At 33.4% G+C, this 20,060-nt stretch overlaps 1 protein-coding gene across 11 annotated transcripts in view; it reads left to right on the top strand.

Moving 5' to 3' along the window:
* The window catches only part of ROBO1 (roundabout guidance receptor 1), a 1,015,952-nt gene that overhangs the window by 922,705 nt on the left and 73,187 nt on the right, over positions 1-20,060 (top strand). For 9 of the 11 annotated variants that reach the window (XM_032489650.1, XM_032489636.1, XM_032489642.1 and 6 more), the window contains 3 exons: positions 8,802-8,810; positions 12,841-12,965; positions 15,208-15,379. In XM_032489650.1, coding sequence (XP_032345541.1) covers positions 8,802-8,810; positions 12,841-12,965; positions 15,208-15,379 — 306 coding nt within the window. The remainder of the gene's footprint in view (positions 1-8,801; positions 8,811-12,840; positions 12,966-15,207; positions 15,380-20,060) is intronic. The other 2 variants (XM_032489632.1, XM_014565417.2) reach the window with 1 other exon arrangement.

Raw genomic sequence — 20,060 nt, 5'->3', positions numbered from 1 at the left:
AGCCTAATGCCCTCAGCCTAATGTTGTCTCAAATGGCAGGATTGCTTTCTTTTTTATGGCTGAATAATATTCCACTGTGTGTGTGTTTATACAGTTAGTTAGTTTACATTTCTTTATCCATTCATCCACTGATGGATATTTAGATTTTTGTCTGTATCTTGGCTATTGTAAATAATGTTGCAACAAACATGGACATGTGTATATATTTTTGAATTGGTGTTTTTGTTCTCTTTGGATGAATACCCAGGAGTTGCTGGATCATGTTGTAGTTCTATTTTTAATTTTTTTAAGGAATTTCCACATTGTTTTCCATAGTGGCTACAGCAATTTACATTCCCACCAAGAGTATACAAGGATTCCCTTTTCTTCATATCTTTGCCAACACTTCTTATTTCTTGTCCTTGTGTTAGTAGCCATTCTAACAGGTGGGAGGTGATATCTCACTGTGGTTTTGATTTGCATTTCCCTGATGGCTAGTGATGTTGAGCCTTCTGTGTGTCTTCTTTGGAAAACTGTCTATTCATATCCTCTGCCCATTTTTAAAATCAGATTGTTTGTTTTTTTGCTGTTGAGTTGTATGAGTTCTTTATATATTTTGGATATTAACCCCTTATCAGAAATATAACTTGCAAGTGTTTTCCCCCATTCGGTAGGTTGCCTTTTCATTTTGTTGATGATTTCCTTTGTAAATAATTTTATTGAAAATTATTTTGTTTAATTCATAGAGCCAAAAGATTTTAGAACCAAATTTATGTTAAAATAAGTTTTAATACTTGTTTAAATTTTTAAAAAACAATTCATGCAATGTAGTAAGAAGAGCAAGGATTTTAAGAGCTAAATAGACCTGAGTTCCAATCCTCCGTGTCTTATCAGATGTGTGACCTTTTAAGAAAATTACTTGGTCTTCATTTCCTCCCTTTGCAAAATTAGCATATTGAACTCTTTTCTGCAGAGGGTTTCTAGTGTGTGATCTGACACAGAGGTAGCTAACATTGATGGCTCTTTTTAAAAATTTTTTAATTTATTTTATTTTGGGGGAGTCATTAGGTTTGTTTGTTTGTTTGTTTATTTTAGGGGAGGTACTGAGGTTTGAACCCAGGACCTCATGCATGCTAGGCATGCGGTCTACCACTTGAGCTATACCCACCACCCAACCTCTGGATATCTCTTTATTAAACTGAAACATAGAAAGGTTGTGTGATTTATGCAGGATAGATCTGATTAATTTTGGAGAGAATCTTGATCCAAAGTTGTTTAACTGTCAGTTGAGTAACTGTCATTATGCCATCATGTATCTTAACTCTAGACCCTCCCCATGAATTATGCCATTTGAAAATAAGCATTCCAGGTTTTCAACTAAACAAATTCTTGAGCACTTTCTACGTATAAAACAATGTGCTGGATGCCATGAAAGACGCACAGATAAGAAGACATGGAGATGACTTCATGGAGCTTATTGAGAAAGAAACTCTCAAATGTCTACAGTATCAGCAGAATATAAAAGTGGATTTGTAAAGATATAAGTATGCCAGGGAGGGAGAAAGTGCTTTCACCTGGGAAATGGGGACATTATTATCATTCGTTCATTCTTCCATCAGATATTTACGATGTGAGTAATGTCCTCGACTCAGTAAGTTCTAGAGAAGTGATGGCAAACAGAATGGTTAAATACTTGCTCTCATGGAGCTTATGAGCTAGTTTGAGAAACAAGTATTTGTAGAATAATCACACAAATGTATAATTTTAAACTGTGATGAGTGCTCTAGGAGAAACGTTCAGGTTGGTATGAAAACATAAGCATTCTGATAAGATTTAGTATCAGATTTAAAGGTAGCTTTCTGAAGATACATTCTTTCTGAGCTGAGAGCTAAGGTGAGTAGGACTTAAAAGGGAGAAGATCCCAGGGTACAGCATAAACAGACCAGAAGTAAGACAGAGCAAGGTTCACTTATGGACGAAAATAAGACCTATGGGGCTAAGTTAGGGAGATGGAGGAGGGGAGGGGATATGAGAAGGCACTGAAGACTTACACAGCGAGGCCATGTTAAGGATTTTGCTCTCTATTTTAAGAGCAATGGGACCATATTGAAAGGTTTTAAGCAAAATTAGCATAATCAGGTGAGTTTAGTTTTTAATCATTCTGGCTACATTGTGAGATTGAATTGGAAGAAAAGCAAGATAGTAGTTCAGGTGAGCGTTGTTGGCTAGCTTGTCCAGCGTGGTAGCAATAGATGTAGAAAGAGGTGGATGGAATGGACAAAGGGCTATGAAGTGAACGCTACGGAATTTGGTAATGGATTGTGTATCTTGAGGAGAGAGGACAGATCTCGGTTTCTGACTTTCTAAACTGATTTAGGGAATGTTACCACCAAAATCAGGATCCTGAGAGCTTCTGTCAGGTGGCACATGCATTGTCATAGATTGCTGGGTAGTTGCATTTCAGTGTCAGACTCTAGCAGGCAGATATCTAAGTTGCGCCATTTAATAACTGTTTTGGGGACAGTGGAGACGTTGTCAGAGGCCAAAGGAAAAGAGGAGGGATAGTAACTTTTTCTAAGTACCTGTGATATGTCAGGCATAGTGCAAGATCTTTTGAGCGTTTTTGAGGGAAAATAATTATTTGTTACTATTCTGTTGAACCTCAGACTGAATAATAGATAGCAAGGTTTCACAGTCCTGGCACTGTTGACATTTTGGGTCGGATCATTCTGTGTTGTGGGAACTGTCTTGTGCATTGTCGGATGGTTACCAGCGTGCCTGACCTGTGCCCACTAGGTGCTGGAAGCACCCCTACTTCGGCTGTGACAACCAGAATAAAGTGAGGTAATCGAGTGGAGGGGAAAAGTTCACAGCATTTTATGTATCCATTAAATACATTCTAAAAATACCCCTCTTAATCACTCTATTTTTATGTCTGAAAAGTTGAAAGACATAATGACAGGCTTTTATGTTAGACTCAATTTTTTCCCTAAAAAGAAATCATACCTAGTATTAAAATATCCTGAGGTTTTTTAATTGTTAGAGATATTATCATTCATGAGTATCTATGCATATAATTTCTCCAGTATAACAGACTACTGGGTTTTGTCAGTTCAAATGTAGATAGCTTAACTGCTTGAAAATCTAAGTGCTCCTCTGTTTTGATAAAAAATGTGTTTCTTCTCAAAAAAAATTCTTGTAACTCACTACTTTACTCCATTCATATTTTTCTGGAATGTGGTATTTACAGTTCTAGTCTGTCAGATTTGTTAATTGAGCCCTGATGTTCAAAAAACACTATATATGAGAATGAAAAAAAATCGCATCAATTTAAGGATTCACTAGAATTTAGTTACTAATGATGAAAATGAGTATCTGTGAATTAGCAGAAGAATCCCATAGACAAGGTGATTTTGTTTGCAGCCCATTCAAGAAAGCTGCTCTTCTCTGATATTTGCTAGTAGGATCGGTCCTACTGTTGATAAATTTGCTTACCTATGAAGTGTCCTATGGAGTCATTCTAGGAGTTTAAAATACTTAAATTATTTTAGACCCAGATACTGTGGCAGTCTTCTGTCATTACATTAAAAATAATTGTTTGGTCCATTGTGAACAGCGAAGAATCTCAGTACTTTAATTTGTAAGGATAAACTCAAATATGTTTGCCATTATGCTTCAAAAATTGAGATCTCGGTGTGAAAATACCAAAATTATAATTTTACTGTTGTGCTGATCATATAAATAGTTTGCTTTCTTGGAATTTTCTGATATCGCCTGGATTTATCATATGAGCTCTGTAGATAAAGTACTTCATCAACTTAAGGTAATAGTAACTGAAAAGAATATTTTCCAGGACATTTTCTAGTAAAGTGTCCATTTGTAGATCCATAATCTGAAGGAAAAATTTTGGAAGCAGAGGGATGTATCTGTTGTCCCGCTTTGCCTCTGAATTTCTACACTCTTAAAATCACAGCGTAGAAAGCACTTTGAGCTAACTACTCTATTTCTTTAGCAGACAGGGTTATAGAGCTAAACTGTTGTGGCCAAATGGAAATAAATTCCATTTTTAAAGACCTCTAGAGACATCACAGTCGGCAACCAGCTCATGGTTCAGTGACCTTTACTGTTAACTGCTTCTTGTCTGTACGTTTCCTGAGCAGCTCGTGCTATCATGCAGGCCCATTATCTTCTCCTCTTCTGGCCTAAGTAGTCAATCAAGGTTGCTGGTCCCCGTGGTTATTAGACATAATCTTAAGTATCTGCCCGGCTAACTTATTTTCTCAGACCAGAAAAAAGCCTCTTCCTCCAGCTTCTGTATAATTTTTTTCAAACATTTATCACCTTTCTGATTCATGTCTCCTGGATGTGACAAGCAGGGAGAAGAAACGAGCCTTTTCTTTCTCCCTCCGTCCCTCCCTCCCTTCCTTCTTTGGTTCCTTCCTTTCATTTTTGTTTCTTTTCTCTCTTAGCTTCTCTTATTTATACCTAAAGATTATTGTCTACACAGTGTACATTCTTAGAATACGGAAGATTTCAAAGTGATTAAATAACTGGAGCCCTTTGATGGCACATGCAAAAGAGGAAGAAAGTCTCTTATTCTAAGTGTGTGACATGTGTATGTGTGTGTGTGTTTGTGAGACAGAGAGAGAACAAGAGGCTGAATTCTCCCAAACTTAAAAAAAAAAATGTTTTTTTGGTGGGGGAGGTAATTAGGTTAATTTATTTATTTAATGGAGGTACTGGAGATGAACCCAGGACCTTGTGCACGCTAAGCACATACTCTACCACTGAGCTATGCCGTCTTTCCCCAAACTTTTTAAACAGTTCTTTTTCTAAAACTGTTAGTCAAGTATATAATATTTGTATATCTCCAAATGTTTTTTTAAAAAGCTATCATTTTTCTCCTTCAGTCTCAAAATGGAGCCAGAGTCTTTATAATTTTATAATTTATATGTATATAAATTATATATATATGTATACACACACATATATATTTTAGACTTTGCTTAACTCTCCTTCTTTCCCTACTCAATCCCAAGAACATATGATCTAGTTGAAAATAGTATGCTTTCTATACAAACTCAGCCTTGTGGCAAATTCTTTAATCACTTACCCTTTCTAAACTCCCTCCAATATAAAGAAATTTAAAGCTGTTACTGTAGATGGATTGTAACTGACAGAATGTTGCAATGTTAAAAAGACACAATAGTAAGGTTTTTCTCTTGAAAATATGTAATTGTTTTTAAGTTATTTTACCTTCCTATTTGACATATTTACCTTAAAAGGTATATGTGACAAAATATTGTGACAAAATATCAAATATTAAAATAAAATATCAAAATAAAAACCGACAACATAATGCCATTTGCAGCAACATGGATGCTCCTGGAGAATGTGGAGAATGTCATTCTAAGTGAAGTAAGCCAGAAAGAGAAAGAAAAATACCATATGAGATCGCTCATATGTGGAATCTAAAAAACAAAAACAAAAACAAAAAAAAAAAACAAAGCATAAATACAAAACAGAAACAGACTCATAAACATAGAATACAAACTTGTGGTTGCCAAGGGGGTGGAGGGTGGGAAGGGATAGACGGGATTTCAAAATTGTAGAGTAGATAAGCAAGATTATACTGTATAGCATAGGGAAATATACACAAGATCTCATGGTAGCTCACAGCAAAAAAAAGTGACAATGAATATATATGTATGTTCATGTATAACTGAAAAATTATGCTCTACACTAGAATTTGACACAACATTGTAAAATGGTTATAAATCAATAAAAAATGTTAAAAAAAAAAAAGGAGAGTACTATTTTATTCAATTTATAATGATTTCAAGACAGGACATGATTAAAACTGTCTACCCTTATGAAATGATCGTGTTGCTTATTTTTCCAAAGAGGTGAACGTTTCAAGAGGCTTTAAGTCTGTTTTCCTCTCACCTGTTAGTTTCCCATTTCTTTTGAAAACTGTAGCTAAATATTCTCAAAAGAATTCTAGTATGAGGAATTCTTTAAAACCATTTTTATGTGAAGGTAGGAATGATTTTAGATGAAACAATTTGTGACAGTTTAAATGTAAAATCAAATAGATTCTGTTTCCTATTGCATATAGTTCTCCCCAAACTGATGAACTAGTAGGAACTTTTGTACAGACTTGGATTTAGTCAAAAGACCTGGAAGGCAGTCTTTGGTTAGTCATCTGTGACCTTGAGAAAGTTACTTAACAATGTAGATTCTCCATTTTCTCATGCAAACAGGACTGGGTTAGACTGGTAAGTTTTAAGATCACTTCCAGAGCTAACATTTTATTGTTTTATTGTTTTACTAGGGAGAGAGACAGACAGGCTTTTCCTCTTTCTTGGGGAGAAAAGTGAGTTGGGATAGAGGTGCTCCCAGCCTTTACAGCAGTAAAAACGGTTGATAAGAGTTACGTGGAAGGTGTGAGAGAAGCTGCCCGTAAACCATGCACTTTAGAGGATAATGAATGAACAGGGTCCAAGTGACTCCACTCTTCTCTGATTCTTTGTGGACTTATCCAGCCGGACAGTCATGGGCACTGCCTGATGTGTAGAAGGTCTCTGCTTTCTGAATGGGAAAAAATCCTTTGACCTGAGCCTGAGAGAAATATTGAGAAAGGGGAAAATCTGAGAAAAACTTAAAAGAAATTTCTATCATTGATTCTCTAGAAGAGAAAGCTTGGGATGATAGTTTTATTCAAATAAGTAAGATGATTTTATGTGGAGGATATAAATGGCATTTATTTGTTCACTGAAACTAGAACAAATGAATTTGTGACAGGCAGGTTTTCATTTAGATAAGAAGAATCATTTCCTGATAATCATGGTTGTTAAAAGCTTAAATGATCGTTCAAGATAGGGTCCTCTCAAAATCCTCTGATGTTTTAGGAGTCTCTGTGCTAGATGTTGTCTTAGATAACTTTTAGGGTCCTTAATAGACAAGGAAATATTTTACAGTTATCATTTGTCATTGATGTGATATACAAATGTATTAGCCTCATGTTCTTAAACACACTGTATTTTAATTAATAAAAGACTCAACTCCTATGGCTCAATTGCTAGTAAAACCTATAGGCAAGGAAAGAGTGCTTTTTAAAATTTTGTATGAGCAGGTTTCCAGCGATTTTTTTGATTTCTAACAAGTGAAATATTTTTTGAAAATGTTAAAGGATTTGTAAGTGACTGAAAAAGATATGACTAGAAACTAGTTGGGAATCATTCCTCTGATCCCTTGACTTAGAGTGAGGCTTGATTTGAACGGCATCAGTCTAATGAGATCAAATTTATTTTCACAAATTACCCAAAAGCTAATGTTATGACTTTTTGTTTTCTTAAGCTGAAATTCTGTTGGTACAGTACAGTTGGTGCAGTTTGTCAGGCTCTCTCTCCTGTAGCTTCTGACCGTTTCTTCCTGTCACTTAAAAGACATCATCTTTAAGGTTCTGAGTAATGTGATCAAGTCAGATCCTCTCTGTTTGTGTTTTCAAATCTATAGAGAAGCTATTGATGCTATGATAAACATTATGCCCGAGTAAATGAGAGTGATATGTACTCTTAAACTTTTCTTGCCTGCATAACTGAAAAACTGTGCTTAAGAATTTTTACTATGGAGTGAAAAATAAAGACAATTGATTTCACTCAATGCTGAAAGGAAGGTGTGAGTGACAATGTGTTTCTCAATTGCATTAAATTCCGCATATATGGTAGCAATAAACAAGAGAACTCTTAAAACCACCATTTCACAGCAGCAGTGCTTGGCATAGTTCATTTATTTAAAGTACAGGAATGTATATCAAGTCTAATTAATTGTGACTTGCTGAAGGACATAGGCATTATTTATTTGAGTAAAATGTATTGTGGGTGTCTACTGGGCTATTACGAAAATGCTCTGCATTTGACAGTAATTACCTTTGTTTCTAAAAGAGCAAAGCAAAACAATCACCTTCCAGTATTTTAAATATGTATTACTTGAGCTTTCTGTGCTAAAATGCCCAATGTTTCAGTACTGAAAGCGAGTAATGTGATTATGACTTTATTAGATGGGGTTATAAAGTTTTATCTGTTTCCATAACATGCTTACATTTTTTCCTGTGGGTCTTCTCAATTAAAAATATGCAAGAATTTAAATGTAACACCTTTTATTAACCGTGCTACTCAACCTATGGTCATGAGCCAGCAGCACCTGGGTGCTTGTTAGAAATGCAAAACCCCTGGTCACGCTCCTGACGTGTATAATCATAAGCTGTATTTTAACCAGATCTTAGGATGATTCCTATTCTTATTCAAGTATGAGAAGCATTGGTTTAATAGAATATCGTTGGCAGCATGAACCTTTTAAAAATTAATCTGATGGTGGAGTTGCAGGATTTAACATTTCTTTATCTTTGGTTAAGATGCTTGACTTCTGTTCTATATAGCATTAGCAGTTAAGATTTATAGTGTTTTGTAAAATGAATTACATATATAGGTATCTAACTGTCATGTGGTAGCAATAACGTAAAGTCATTGAAAAGTGTTTTATAATTTTATAGCTATCATTTATTGTAGCACTGCCATTTAATCAAAGTAGAAATTTTAAGGTTCATTTCTCATTTTCTTAAATTATTTATAATGATACTGGAAATGCTAACAAATATTCATTCATGGACATGGTGAGCCATGTATCCAAATATTAATGTATACTTCACTTTATCTTAAAAGAAAGATCATTGTTAAGTCAAGTCTTATTATTTTTTCTGTTTCATTTTCTGTTTCTTTATTTTTATTTATTCCATGTTTTCTTTTTTTGTTTTGTTTTAGTTGGGTCTGGTAAGTTGACATTTTATTGGCCATCTTCTAATCATCGTGTCACTGTGACTGGAACTTCTCTTCCCCTTTCCATCCATACCCTTCCATGTCCTTCAACCAGTCAGCCTCCATATTTCACTTGTCATTGGCCACAAAGACAGACTGCACAGAATAAAGTCTGCAGGAAGTATGGGTAACTGTGACAAAGAGTAAAGGTAATGGGGTTGCTAACTGTATGTCTTATTAAATAATATGTGATCTGCATCCTTTTATTGTTTTCTCTTTTCAAAAAAATGCTAAGACTATATCTTGATTAAGTATTATTTCAGTTTATATCTCAGAAGATAAATGAACAAAAACAGGTACCCAGAGAAGAGTTTGGGTTTGGGAGGGTCCAAAATATGCTTATGAATTCATGTCTGTCTATCTGAGTTTTTATAACTATTGTTCAATAATGGACATTAAAAGTCCTCTTGGTGAATAACCTTGCCCTTAGGGCTGTTTGCACTCATTTTCATTTCTTTGTGTCAGATTCATTTCATTATATGTACGAAATAACCACATGATGTGTCTAAAATGTATCAAAGTTTGCTTTGATAAACAATTGTCCTCATATGAATAAAGGTTTCTGAGTATTTTCATGATCAATACTTTAGGGAATCCATTCACACACATTAAAGTTGCCGGAGCACCACTTTTGGAGAATTTTGCATGGTGTTCCAGGAAACAGTTTGGGCCCTAAAAGAATTTCTCTATTTTTTTAAGTTAAAAAGCTACACCAATATTGTAAAGATGTCGCTTCATACTAACACAGATAAGAGGATGGATTATTCAGTAATGGTGATGCAATAATGAGCTAGTTGAAAAAAATAGCTTTCCATGTTTGCAAAAATATAGATGGATTAAAAGTTAATAAAAACAAAAGTACAGGATGAAAATGGAGAGGATATTTATATAATATAATTTCTTATGTATTATATAACCTATATTGATAGATTAACAAAAATCCCTAACTAAATTAGAAAGACTTTCAACAAAATGGAAGAATATATCTACATTTATGAGAAATAGATAAAATTTTAGTCTTTCATTAGTTCTTAGAGAAGTCCAAAAGTTAAGCACAGGAACACAATATCCACAACAAACAGGGTATCAGTGACTAGGTAGTAGGAAGATAAATGTTTAACTTCACTAATATAAACATGCCAATTAAGAAAAGATTCTAGTCTAAGTTTGACAAGGATGTAAATGTTTAGTGTGTGTGAGGTTTGGGAGGAAAAATGCCTTAAAAGGGAGAGTTTCAGTTGAAATACACTTGAATATAATTGAGAAAGATGCTAATCTCACCACTGTTTTTAGCAATAGGAATTGGAAACAATTTAAAGACAATAGATTGGTTAAATAATGAAGGTAATTTGTATTTAGACTATTAAACAGTCAGCAGTCATTAAAGGGATGTTGCAGGAGAATATTTTGAAACAATATGGTCTAGTTTGCATGGCTGAATTATAGGTAGCTTTTCTTTTTTTCTTAGCTTGTCTAATTTCCCAAATTTTCAACAATGAACATATGCGACATTAGTAACACAATTATATATTTTTAATTAGAGTAAGCATAAATATTGCAGCCTTTAAAAATATTCCAACATTTTATCATAAACATCAAGTAGATGCATATGGTGATTGACCTTCTCAATCTAAATAGATAGGTGATGATGATAGAAGACTGATAGCAGTGTATTTAATCCATTTAAAAATCTTTCTTAGAGATATTTCACATATATGTAGAAAAGGGCTTTTTCTAAGACATTCCTTGAGACTGATGTCATTGTTGACGTTGGCCAGAGAATATGCCTACAAGATATAGTAAATTCATTTCCAGGCAAATATCCTGTGTGGAAGAGTTGCTGCAGGAGACATGTAGTTAGCATAAGGGTTTGTATCCCTCGTTCCCACATAAGTCTTTGAGGTTTGAGGAGAGCTGGCATTTTATAAAAGAAACACGGATTCTGGCACATGTTATTAGACATGCTTCTGAGATTTAGGAAAGAGACCACCCGAAGTTTTTACTTGTCTAAGTGATTTGAACGTTTATATTTTCCTACTCAGATTCCCTGCATTTATTGGAAAGTCATATTCTTCCATTCATTTAATTAATCATTTGGTTTTCTTTCATTGAAACAAACCAAACTCTCTTCTGGATTTAGTTCATTAGCCAGTCAATCCTTTCAATTTCTTGGTCTGATTTCTCCATCAGTTATTCCAACCCTTAACTAAGGAATCAAATGCTCCTGTATGACAGTGTATGGAGGAGAATCTCCAGGCGATGAGGCACATGCCTGTTATTATACCTGGATAATGATAGTGTTTACGAAATTCATGGGTAAACCACTCAATTACAATCAGAGTTCCTAAAAAAATTATAAGATTGAGCGTCAGCCTTACTAAATTGAACCTAAACCTGTTCCTCTAACTTCATTTTTTCCTTCCCTATAAGTTACAGGACTTTTGAAGGCATTTGACCTGATTTTTCCAATCTATAATTTCCTAGTGAAATGGTATAATTTCTACTAAACCTCAATTTAAAATAAAGAGGAAGTATAGAAGAAAGCACACTAACCTGGAAGTTAGGAGATCTAATTGCTTTCTTCAGTTTTGTGACCATGCAATCTTCAGCAAGTTGTTTTATGTATTCCTTTGTTAAAGAGATTTTATATTTGACTTTACAAACAAGTATAAATGTGTATACATACACAAATGTGCAAATTTATACATTTATATATTATATATTATAATATATATTACCATATATATTACAAATATGTATACATGCCTTAGATGCAATTGACCAGAAAATATTTAGCAAGAGAAAAGTACCCTTTCAAATCCTCACCTTCATTTAACAAAGAAATCGTATTCTTGCGAGCAGAGTGGTTGCCCTTGTGAACAACATCTGAATATGCTTTTTGATTCATGTTCACTTTAAGGAGTTATCCTCGGTGAGTGACATAAGTAACTAAATGTACTTTTAAAGAAAAGGGTAGAAATAATAAAACTGTCTTAAAAAGTGGATTATCCCTTATAAACTGTTAGATGTCTGGCTTGACATGTTCGCATCAATTTGATCTGAGACAAGAAAGGAGACTGATTAGGCGTTTCAGACAGCTGGTAAGAAATGAACTTGAAAAGTGTAAACAGTAGGTAAAAAGACTTATTCAGTGTACTTTTTTCTCCAAGCATAAAGCACAGCCCCAAAACAAGGTTTTTTGTTTTGTTTGTTTTTTTTCAGGAAATAACTCCATCAGCACACCTAGTGTTTTCAGCTGCCATTGCTCTCAATGTAACTGACATAATTTTCTGACACTCTTTTTACTGCTGGATGAAGTGGCCATTTAAGCCTGTATCAATCAAACAGTTTGGACAAAGCTGGCAGTATTTATAATGTCAGGATGAGCAGATGTTTCAAATTTGCCCTCATTTCCATATATATTCTGTTTGAACATGCCCTTGCCTATGTAAATGAAGGAGGCGTTCAATTCCACTATTGCTTTAAATTCATTTCTATTCAAATAATTGGGCTGAAGATTTTAAATGGTTATAATTTGCATGGTAGCATTTCAGAAGCTTTTGAGTTAAATTGAAGTAATTTTAGGACCTGCCTTCATCAGGAGGTCCTTGTGTCTGTGATTAAAGTCCATGCACCTTTAAGCAGTCCTAATGGAGAACAGATATTTATTCCTACAATTTTAGATGTATGTTTAATGTAAAGGGTCAAATGGCAGTTCATGAATTCTTTTTAATATGAAGGTTAATCTTAGAAGGTCAGGCAATTAAAAAAAAAATCTCTTTACAAAACTACACTATTCCACTCTGTAAATATGCACTTAACAGTTTAGCTTCAATTGAGTTAAGGATGGGAACTGGGACATTATGTGTTATGGTACATAGTGAGTGGTGTAAAATAATGCCAGCACTTGGGATATCAGCAAACTGTCTTAATTAGGACAATGACTGTGCGTTTGATTTGCTGTAATTTGTTTCCTCTCCTTCAGAACCTCCACATTTTGTCGTGAAACCCCGTGACCAGGTTGTTGCCTTAGGACGAACTGTGACTTTCCAGTGTGAAGCCACCGGAAACCCTCAACCAGCTATTTTCTGGAGGAGAGAGGGGAGCCAGGTATGACCTTGTTCTAGTATTTCAGTCAGCAAAGATGAGTGCCACATATGTAAGAAAAGGAAACAAATTATTTAGTCACACAGCTGTCACTTTAAGAGAACTGAGAAATCTCTGAATGCCCTAAAAATTTCGGCAATGCAAGAGAAGACAAAATTTTCTGCTTTGTTTTAATTTTCACATATTCCTGCCAAGTTTTGGTACTGAGGGTGGTATATAGAATAGTAATTGTTTTGTCGTATGAAATTGACTTCTACTTCCAATTCAGTCACATTAAAAAAAAAAAACTACTTTTTTTCTCAACTTAATTCAATTAGTCATAACTTTTATTATTCAGATATCTATAATTATATATTAAAATATATAAATATATCTATAATTATATATTAAATATAAATTTAACACAAAGATGAATATTAGTCAGTGGAATTTCTTGGAAAGCACCAGGAATCTGAAATGTCTTCCTCACTTCTTTCTGTTTTAAATCATATATGTATATATCAACTAAAGATTCATCAAACTGTATGAAAGTCTCTTTAACATAGATGTCATGTTGGCTATAGTTCAGTATATCCTAATGCTTCAAAAACTATCATGTGATCACCATTCTGAAATTCTAAATTCACTATTGGGCTTTCTCTTATTAAAAAGGGGAGTTTTGAAACAATTTCACTTTAAATATAATAGGTAACTTTAAAATAGTTTTAAAAATACAACTTTTTTCTCATCTCTTAGTAACTTGCCTTCTTTAATAAATGGACACATTTCCTTTTACTTGTTTCTGATCCTTATAAAAAAAAAGTTCTCATTTATTTTTAATACAGTTATTCCTAACTTCTTTTATTTTTTTGTTTAAATCAACCTTGCGTGTGTTGTTTTATGATGTTGCTTCTACTGTGTTCATACACATAGCACACAGGTAGTTTACTGGCTGCACTCACTCATCACTTGTAGGCAGTGCCATCAAGGTCACGTTTATTTTTACTTCGGTGGGCAAATACTAACTTGATTATAGTACAGAGGCTGTTGTTTGAAACCTAATACCGTGGTTGGTTCTAACACGTTTCATTTGGCCTCAGAGAACTAAATTTGCTGACAGCAAATTAAAGACAAGAAAAAACAAAATATTTTAGTAGGACAGGAAAAATTGAAATTGTATTATGTAAGAACATTTGTGTAGCAATAATAGTAAATCCATTAGAAGTTCTTAGTAGAGTAATATTTAAATGATTCATTTAGTTATTTAAATAAATTATTCATTGTTATTTAAAATCTATAGTTTGGTTTGATTTAATGATGTAACTCCCTTTTTCCTAAAATTTTGCCATTAGATCCATATCCATATGTTAAAAGACACCTAAACTTTTAAAAAGTAGCAACTTTATTTGATTAGAAGAAATACTGATATTTTTATTTCATAAAAAACAATGACATGACGTGCCATTTTGTATGAAATATACATTCCCTCCAGCGAGCATGATATTTTGATTCATAGAGAGAAATTTGTGCCACAAAATAACATCATGCATTGTCTTGAGTTTGTATGCAGGATAACTTTCTGCAGAAGTAAAATTCCATTATGAATTCTTAAATTCAATATTTAAATTTCAAAATAATCTATAACAGATATGCTCACCATTTAACAGGAAGAACAAGAAACTGTTACCAATTTGATAGAGATTACTGAGCTTTTATAATGGACAAGTAACAGAGATACTCATTATGGTACCAAAATGATATCCTTAAACTTAATTTGTCAGAATGTGCTTACATTTTAGTGTTGTTTACATATTAAAAAACTTAGTGTTTATAATCCTAATAATCACATATATGTGAAACAAAACTTTTGACTTTGGTTAAATATGTAAAACTTCTAATTCTGATGATATCTAATGGTCTTTGATATCTAGTATTGTTTGAAACATAATAAAAAGCACATATCATTACTTAGAATTTATTTAAATTATCAGGTGACCCTATTTAAGGCTAGATCATTAAACCTTGTGCATTTATATGTTTATGTGTGTGCACATCTGTATACGTGGGTATGTGATGAAAGAATATTTAGCTTATTTGCGTATATATGTACGTATGTGGCATGCATGTTTGTATATGTGTATGTGTAAATGTTTATATATCTATTTATATATAAATATAAATAGACATATATATATATATATGCCAACATATTGGAAACTAGCAATTAACCTATTGTTATTCTTTCCTTCCAAATTCTGGATTCTAGAATCTGCTTTTCTCATATCAGCCACCACAGTCATCCAGCCGTTTTTCAGTCTCCCAGACTGGTGACCTCACTATTACTAACGTACAGCGGTCGGATGTTGGTTATTATATCTGCCAGACTTTAAATGTTGCCGGAAGTATCATCACAAAAGCATACTTGGAAGTTACCGATGGTAAAGTAGAGCATTTTATTTCAAAATGTCCAAGTGTGGCTTAGGGTCTGAAGAGAGTGCCAGTAAATGTATTTGTTTTCAGCTTTGTAACGTTTCTTACAGCAATTTTGGTGTAAGACCAAAGAGGGTGTCGGTACAATGATGAAGTGTAAAATTATACTTATTTTAACTTGACTGTACTGCAAACTTCTAGCATCAAATTAGATTCATAAAAGCATAGCAATTATATAAGGAAACGTTTACACTGAATAGTTGTACATAGGACTATATTCATGTTTTGGAAAGTAAAAAGTTATTTTAAAAATCTCTTAGTGTGAACTATCATTCTTTTTCTTTCCTCTAAATTAAGGCGATAAGATGAATTGTTGACAAATCCAACTCACAATTCATGATAATGATTAAGTTTTTCTCAATAAGAGGGTTTTGTTCTTTTTATCAACTCCGCTAAACATGATTAACTAATGTCAAATATATTATAAAGTCATAGTAATGGAGAAAGTCTCCAAACCATAAGATGGAGAGAAGTAATAATTTGAGAAGAGAAAATAAGTAAACATATACACATAAAAATATATATACACATATGTATATAACAGGTTTCCCCCACTATCTGAAAGTAGAGCATTCCTGTGAGAACATTTGTAAGCCAAAATGGCATAAAGCAAAGAAGCAATTACCTCTTTTCATAAAAGTAAAAATCCACTTCAGATTTACTTCAGTTAACCAAAACAGGTACTTAATGTAGTCTTTCATGAAAGCAAAATGGCATGAAATGAACTTTCAAAAAGTAGAGAGTAGGTGTATACACACATATGTACATAAAATAAACATAGATACATTTTGTTGCTGTATAATATTCCACAGTGTAAATAGCTCACAGTTTATGTACTCTTTTCTTGATGGGCTGTTTCCAGTTTAGGGCTTTTATGAAGAAAGTTAAATATACCTGTACAAGTCTGTTGGTGGGCAGGAGCAATCAATTATCTTGCTTTGCCTTTTGGTGGATGCATATATTCATTTCCCTTTTTAAAAATTGTTCTCATATATTTCAGACACAAGTCTTTGTCAGGTATTCGTGTCATAAATATTTCTTCCCATTCTCTTGATGATGATTTTAAGGCTTAAGTAACTACTTTTAATGAGGACCAATGTATTATTTTTTCTTTTATACCTGCTGCTTTTTATTTCCTGTCCTACCTTGAGACCATCCATGGGGATATTCTCCCATGTTTTTTCTGGAATCTTTATTGTCTATACTTTTGAGATTTAAGTTTTTAATCCTTCTTAAATAATTTTGTGTATGGTGTAAAATAAGGGTCAAAATTCCTTTCCTCCCTTATATGGATACTAATTGTTTCAGCATCACTTATTGAAAAGACAGTCCTTTCCCCACTGAAGTGCAGTGGCATCTTAATCATAATTTAAATGAACATAAACGTGGTAATTCACGTCTATTCTCTTTTATTCCATTAATCTATGTATGCAAGTGTATATACTCTAAATTATTATAGCTTTGTACTAAGCCTTACAAACTAGTAGTGTAAGTCTCCAACTTTTTCTTATCTTCATTTGGCTATTAGAAGTCTTCTGCATTTTCTTATAAATGTTAAAATCAGCTTGACAATTCCCATGCTCATACAAACACACAAACACACGTATCCTGGACAAACAAAAAAATCTTTTTAAATTTTAGTTCCACCTAAATTATTGAACAATTTAAGGAGAATTAACATCCTAACAAATTGAGGCTTTCAATTTAGGGAAATGACATATATTCCATATATAGATATAAATTTATTTTGATCTTTAATTCTCTCAACAATATTTTATATTTTTCAAAGTCTTACACACATTTTAACAGATTTATACCTATAATGTTTCATGATTTTTGATGTGATTGCATATATATATATATTTATATATACATATACATTTTATTATTGTATTGTTTGAGGCAAGATGTACAATTGACTTTTGTAAAGAGCATCTTTGCTAAATCCACCCATTATGTCTAAGAGTTTGTAGATTGTTTTGAAATTTCTCTGAACACAATCTGTCAACTGCAAATAAACCAGTTTACTTTTCTTTCCAATATGTAAACCTTTTACTTCTCTTTTCTTGTCCTATATTATCTGTGATCTCCAATATAATGAGTAGAATTGGTGATAAGGGACGAATTTTTCTTGATCCTAACTTCAAGGAGAAAGCATTTTCTATTTCACCAGTAAATATAATGTTGGCTAGGATATTATAGACACCCTTTTCAAATGCAAGGAAAAATTCAGGAGGAACTTTTTAAATACATTAATTTCATTATTTTGTTTCCCAGTGTTCTCAAGATAAAGTTTATATTCCTTAATATCCTTTACAATTCATCGTATGACCTCGACAGGCTTGGTTTTGAATACTATGTTTCTCACATGCCCAAATTTTATTGTGTTGGATAGGCTTTTCCTTTGTCTTAAGACTCCTGCGCATGCTCTTTCTACTGACTTGAAATTTCACTTCCTTCGAGAAGCATTCCCTAACTCCTTAAAAATTGGTTCTATGCCCCTACCTCCTGACATGTATACACAGATTTTTCCTTTATTTTCCTATCTTCTCTGTTTATGTTTCTATATTCATTAGACACTGAGTTCCATGAAAGTCGGACCCATATATGTCCAACTAGGTTAAATTTGTACCCAAAATCCACCAAAGTCTGACACATGGTAGACACTCAGTAGGTATTTTTTGAATAAGTGGATGAAACATAGAAGGAATGAATGAACAGCTAGCTCTTGGTTAAGTCAGAATTCAAAATTAGGATTGTCTCACTCAAAAGTCCACACTCTTAACCCTGTCTTTGATACATATTAAATATCTAATATCTTGACTCCAACAAGTTAGAATGACCTAAAATGTTTTTACAGTTTCTTACATACATTACAGCTATTAAATGATGATTGTGAAGACCATGTAATGAATTTGATAATCAATATATAGAAAAAGAACATAGAATTATATATATATGTATAACTGCAACTTTATAAAGCAACTTGTATGTAAAGATGTACATGGAAAAAGGCCAAATAAATTATGATAAAATATTTTCAAGTTATCTCTTACTATTCTCATAATTAATCATTGAAAGCAAAACTTTCTACTTTCTATGCCCTTCGACATGGCTTTATCATGAATTGTTTGTTACATTTGTGAGAATAGATCAAGTGTATCAACTTTTGCTAAACTAAAATGAAAACAAAACGCCTAAATTTGTGGATTGGGGGTCCATGCCTAGTAGGCAATTCACTCCTAACACCAAAGGTCCTATTTCATCTTACAGTCTCTGGGGAGATTTAAGGTGGTTTTGTGTTTGCTGTGGTGGTACTGTATTTTTAGTTTAGTTTTATTTTTTTGGAGTCCATAGATAGTGTACAAACAACTTACAACTGTGAACTACTTCTTCCGTAAGTGAACTTGTACTATTGTGAGTGCTGACAATATCAGTATTTACATACTATCAAGTCCAATCAAGAGGACAGGTAGCAGGCAGAGTGCTTTCTGAATTCTATTTGACTTTAGTTTCCTGACCTTCTTTCTTTATTGTTTGCAAACAGAACAAAGGCAGAGGCAGGAGAAAGCGTGAGGCCCAGAGTATGGTAGAGTAGCAGCTGTCTTTGAAATGTTGTTTTTCTGTAGCCGAGGTCTACCCCAAAGAGCAGTTGACTCAGGAACACAGAAGTGCATATCACCTATTTAATTGAAAATGTTTCTTCTCTTTATTGCTAGAATGTAAGGAAAATTAGTTAATGATGATTAAATGATGAGTAAAGTTTAAAATCACTTGCATTAATCTCTCAAAAGCTATTGATACACAATGGAAAGAGTTTTAACTTTCAATTACTAATGATTTCCGATGACTAACTTTCTGATTTCGACAAGTCACTCGAGCTTTCAATGTTTCAGTTCCCTAATTGCTGACATGAGATATTTTACAGCCTAACTCATAGGTTTTTGAGATATGTTTGCAAACAGATGGCAGTTGTGATTATAACTCTGATGTTTGTTGGTGTATAAATGTCAATTTTACATACTTAAACCAGTCTGTGTGTATGTAATTGTCTTCTTTTTTCATGCAGAATTATTTTATAAACATATTTATATGTATTAACATAGTCTTTACATGATCATTATTTTTGATGTGACAAAATTACCTCTGATGATATACCCTCATTTTAGGATCTTTAAATCTTTCATTGAACGTGGAGGGAAATAGGTAAACTTTTGTAAACTCTGCTCTAACAGGGGCGTATCACCCTTTACTCTGCTCATACCGACTCCACCGCCACCACTGTCACCACTATGCTGATGTTGACTCATAAGAAGTTACAGTTATTCAGTGGCTCCTTTGTGCCAGGCACTGTGCTAAGAATTTTTCATTAAGAATTTTCCAGCAATTTCAAATCTGATATCTCATTTTACAGATGAGGAAACTGAGGCAGAGAATGGTGAAAAGTTATGCCCAAACCCCTCTGATGCAAACTAGCAGAAATGAGATTTAAAACAAAAGTTTTCACTGTCCAATATGGTAGCCACTTGGCACATGAGACCATTTAAGTTAGAATGAAAATTACTTAAAATTAAACTAAGTTACACATTCAGTTCCTCAATCACACCAGCCACTCTCAGGTGCTCAGTA

Source organism: Camelus ferus, chromosome 1, assembly GCF_009834535.1.
Source record: "Camelus ferus isolate YT-003-E chromosome 1, BCGSAC_Cfer_1.0, whole genome shotgun sequence".
In the NCBI taxonomy this organism is placed as follows: Eukaryota; Metazoa; Chordata; class Mammalia; order Artiodactyla; family Camelidae; genus Camelus; species Camelus ferus.
This window is presented reverse-complemented; position numbering and strand designations above follow the sequence as displayed.